The sequence below is a fragment of the Sitophilus oryzae genome, unplaced genomic scaffold, assembly GCF_002938485.1.
Source record: "Sitophilus oryzae breed Bouriz unplaced genomic scaffold, Soryzae_2.0 scaffold_551_pilon_pilon, whole genome shotgun sequence".
Classification (NCBI taxonomy): Eukaryota; Metazoa; Arthropoda; class Insecta; order Coleoptera; family Curculionidae; genus Sitophilus; species Sitophilus oryzae.
In genome coordinates, this window is record NW_022147142.1 from 654117 (window position 1) to 656872 (window position 2756).

General features: G+C 33.9%; 1 protein-coding gene across 1 annotated transcript; it reads right to left on the reverse strand.

Annotated features, from left to right (window-relative positions):
• Nucleotides 1–220: 220 nt before the first annotated feature.
• On the reverse strand, nucleotides 221–2301 carry LOC115887019 (mannosyl-oligosaccharide alpha-1,2-mannosidase IA-like). Its single transcript, XM_030906342.1, has 2 exons — nucleotides 2104–2301; nucleotides 221–510 (listed from the first exon to the last, which is right to left on the reverse strand). The coding sequence occupies exons 1-2, from the start codon at nucleotides 2299–2301 to the stop codon at nucleotides 283–285; spliced, it is 426 nt and encodes a 141-aa protein (XP_030762202.1). The 3' UTR covers nucleotides 221–282.
• Between the last annotated feature and the right edge of the window lie 455 nt (nucleotides 2302–2756).

Here is a 2756-nt window from a genome sequence, read left to right on the forward strand (position 1 = left end):
GGTTCAACTTTTCTTGACCATACATTTTCGAGGATACGTTGACCGGTGAATGTTACGTTTTTTAGAGAACGGTTTTCATGACATGTCAGAAAAGTTAAATTTAGTTATAGCCAATTAGCAGTATACGAAATTCAAATAATTAGTTTTCTGACAGAAGGAAATAAATTGTCAGATTGTTTGACACTTAATGTCAAAGGAAGCTAGGTAAAATGTTATCAGAGTAAAGCAATCAATAATTATAAAATTCCACGTTATTTTGCTTAAGTAGTACAAATATTTATTCTAACTTACCACAGAATTTACATCAAACTCTTTGGCCACCCAGTCTCTGGCTTGCTTGAACTCCTCCATCATTCCCATCATATACAGGGTATCCAATCCGTCCAAAATGGAAGCGCCCAACGGTTGTGAACCAAATACGCTACCGTTGTGCCCTCTCTTCGACACTGGTCGAAGTTCATTTTTACCCCACGCGTATCTCACGTAGTTGTCCCAAGCGTGTTTCATCATCTGAAATAATATATTTACCAATCAATTTAAGACATACAAAATCATTAATTTTAAAAAAGAATCTCCGTTGGACTTATTTAATAGTCCTAGCATTATGTTAATTCGTGAACTAATACTGTGTCTAATCATATTGTATCTCCAGTATATTATTTGTCTGGGTATTTGTAGCTGTAGATGTTAAATTTAAATGTTTTATACAGTTTTTATATTTAAACGTACATTGTCCTTAAACCTATTGAAGAAACATAACATGGCAACTAGAAAAATAGATGAAAAACAATGGAACATTAGCTGATCAGTGAAACCGAACGCGTCCACTGCAAGTTACTTCTGATTCGGTCACGAAAAAACGATAAAACCATTGAAACAGAAGAAAAAGAAGACAAATAAACGACGACCGCAGCTTAATGGTCACAAATGACCGGTCTAGTGGAACTTTAAAGCCCAGAATCCTTACGTAGCAAAGATAGAAATATATACAGGGCGTCCCATATCGGATAGTATAAAATTAACTCTATTTTCTGAGATTTTCAATGTAAAGCTTCATTCAGAACCTCGAAATCAGTGGAATAAATTAGTAGTTTCAATTAGGCGTAGAAGTTTGTTCACCTAATTTTAATGTAAGCATTCAGAACGTCATAATTAGTGGTAGTAATTTTCAATTATTGGAAAAAGTTAACAAACTTTTGACTTTTCCACTAATTATACTTCAAAATTTACGAGGAATGTCATTTTGGCCTTTGATTATCACCCGTCAAGAAAAGTTTTGGTTAGAAACTTTGAATAAGAAGACTAAGGAAGGAGCATAATGCTATCCATGTATTCATGCATGGTGGGCGGAAAAGCCACCATAAAAGCTCTCTAGGGTGGGGATCCTTGACAGTTCTGTTTGACTTTTTAGACATTGTGAATGATCGTAAACTAAAAAGTATGAAGTATAATTGAAACCACTAATTTATTCCACTAATTGGGAGGTTCTGAATGAAGCTTAAGCATTCAGAACTTCAGAATTAGTGGCAGTAATTTTCAATTAGTAGAAAATGATAAGAAACTTTAAACTTCTGCCACGAATTACACTTCAAAATTAGCGAGTAATATTAAACTTGTAAAACCAAAACCAAGACCAACCAGTGCAAGACTTACCCGCAAGACCAAGAAAAAGCATGCAAGACTTGCTTTTTTTTATGTTTTTATTTAGCCCAATTTTCATGTTATTTTTTGACAAAATGTATAGCATCATCCCCCCATATATTTTTTGCATCTGAGTATATTGGAAAAAATAATTTTCATAGATTTTAAACTCAGAATTTTTTTATAGAAAAAGAACAGATTAGTCCTCTTTTAGAGACAATATTCCCACAAAAATAACTGCAAACAATCCAAGCGCTCTACAAACAAAATATATAGAACATTTAACAGGCTGTAAGCCCACACTTGCTCGCTAATGAAGGTTAAATATTATTAAGTGCCCTTCTTTTTCTTTGCAACCGTTTAAAGAAAGAAGTTTTAAATCTAATTAGTACCCGTGAAAGATTTAAACACACACTCTGGTAATTCATTCGACAAATATGTACCATTTTCCCGTCTATTTACCTGTTTAACTTTCAGTCTTCTTAAGGAATTGTCTACCACAGCACCCAAATTCTCCGTTCCTTTATCTATTGTGTTATCCAAAGAAGTTAGAATGTCGAGCTCACTACTGCTGAGGTTTACGCTAGCTGACAAGCTGATTTGATCGTCGTTTTTAGTTGGGTTTTCGCTGTTTTTGAAGCGGAAATCAGCGATTAGCATGGGCGATTTTTGTACCGATTTCCAAATGATTAGCTGACGTTGTGATGTCCTGATATGGTTCAGCTGATCTGGGTTTTCGAGAGAAGTAGGCTGCTGTGCAGGCCATGACGAATAGGGTTCCCACAATGCCACCTCCTTAGAGAAATTGACGTTAAAATCGGCAGGATATTTTTTGGTTAACTTTATGTATTTTTCAGTAGCTCGAAGTAAATAAATATAAGATAAATTAGTCAGTCTATAAACTTCTGTGTTTGTGGAGAGCTATTTGAGCTTGCTCAAAACGATACTGAAATTTAATTATAGAGAATTATAGAGAATACAAAGAATTATAGAAATTATAAAGAACTTTGTCGCGTTGTTGAAAAAAAAATTGCGAGTTGTGAGCATAAAAAATATAGAGTTCTATAGCGTCTTAAAAATTAAAGTTACATTTTTTTGAACTCTATGAGAAAAAT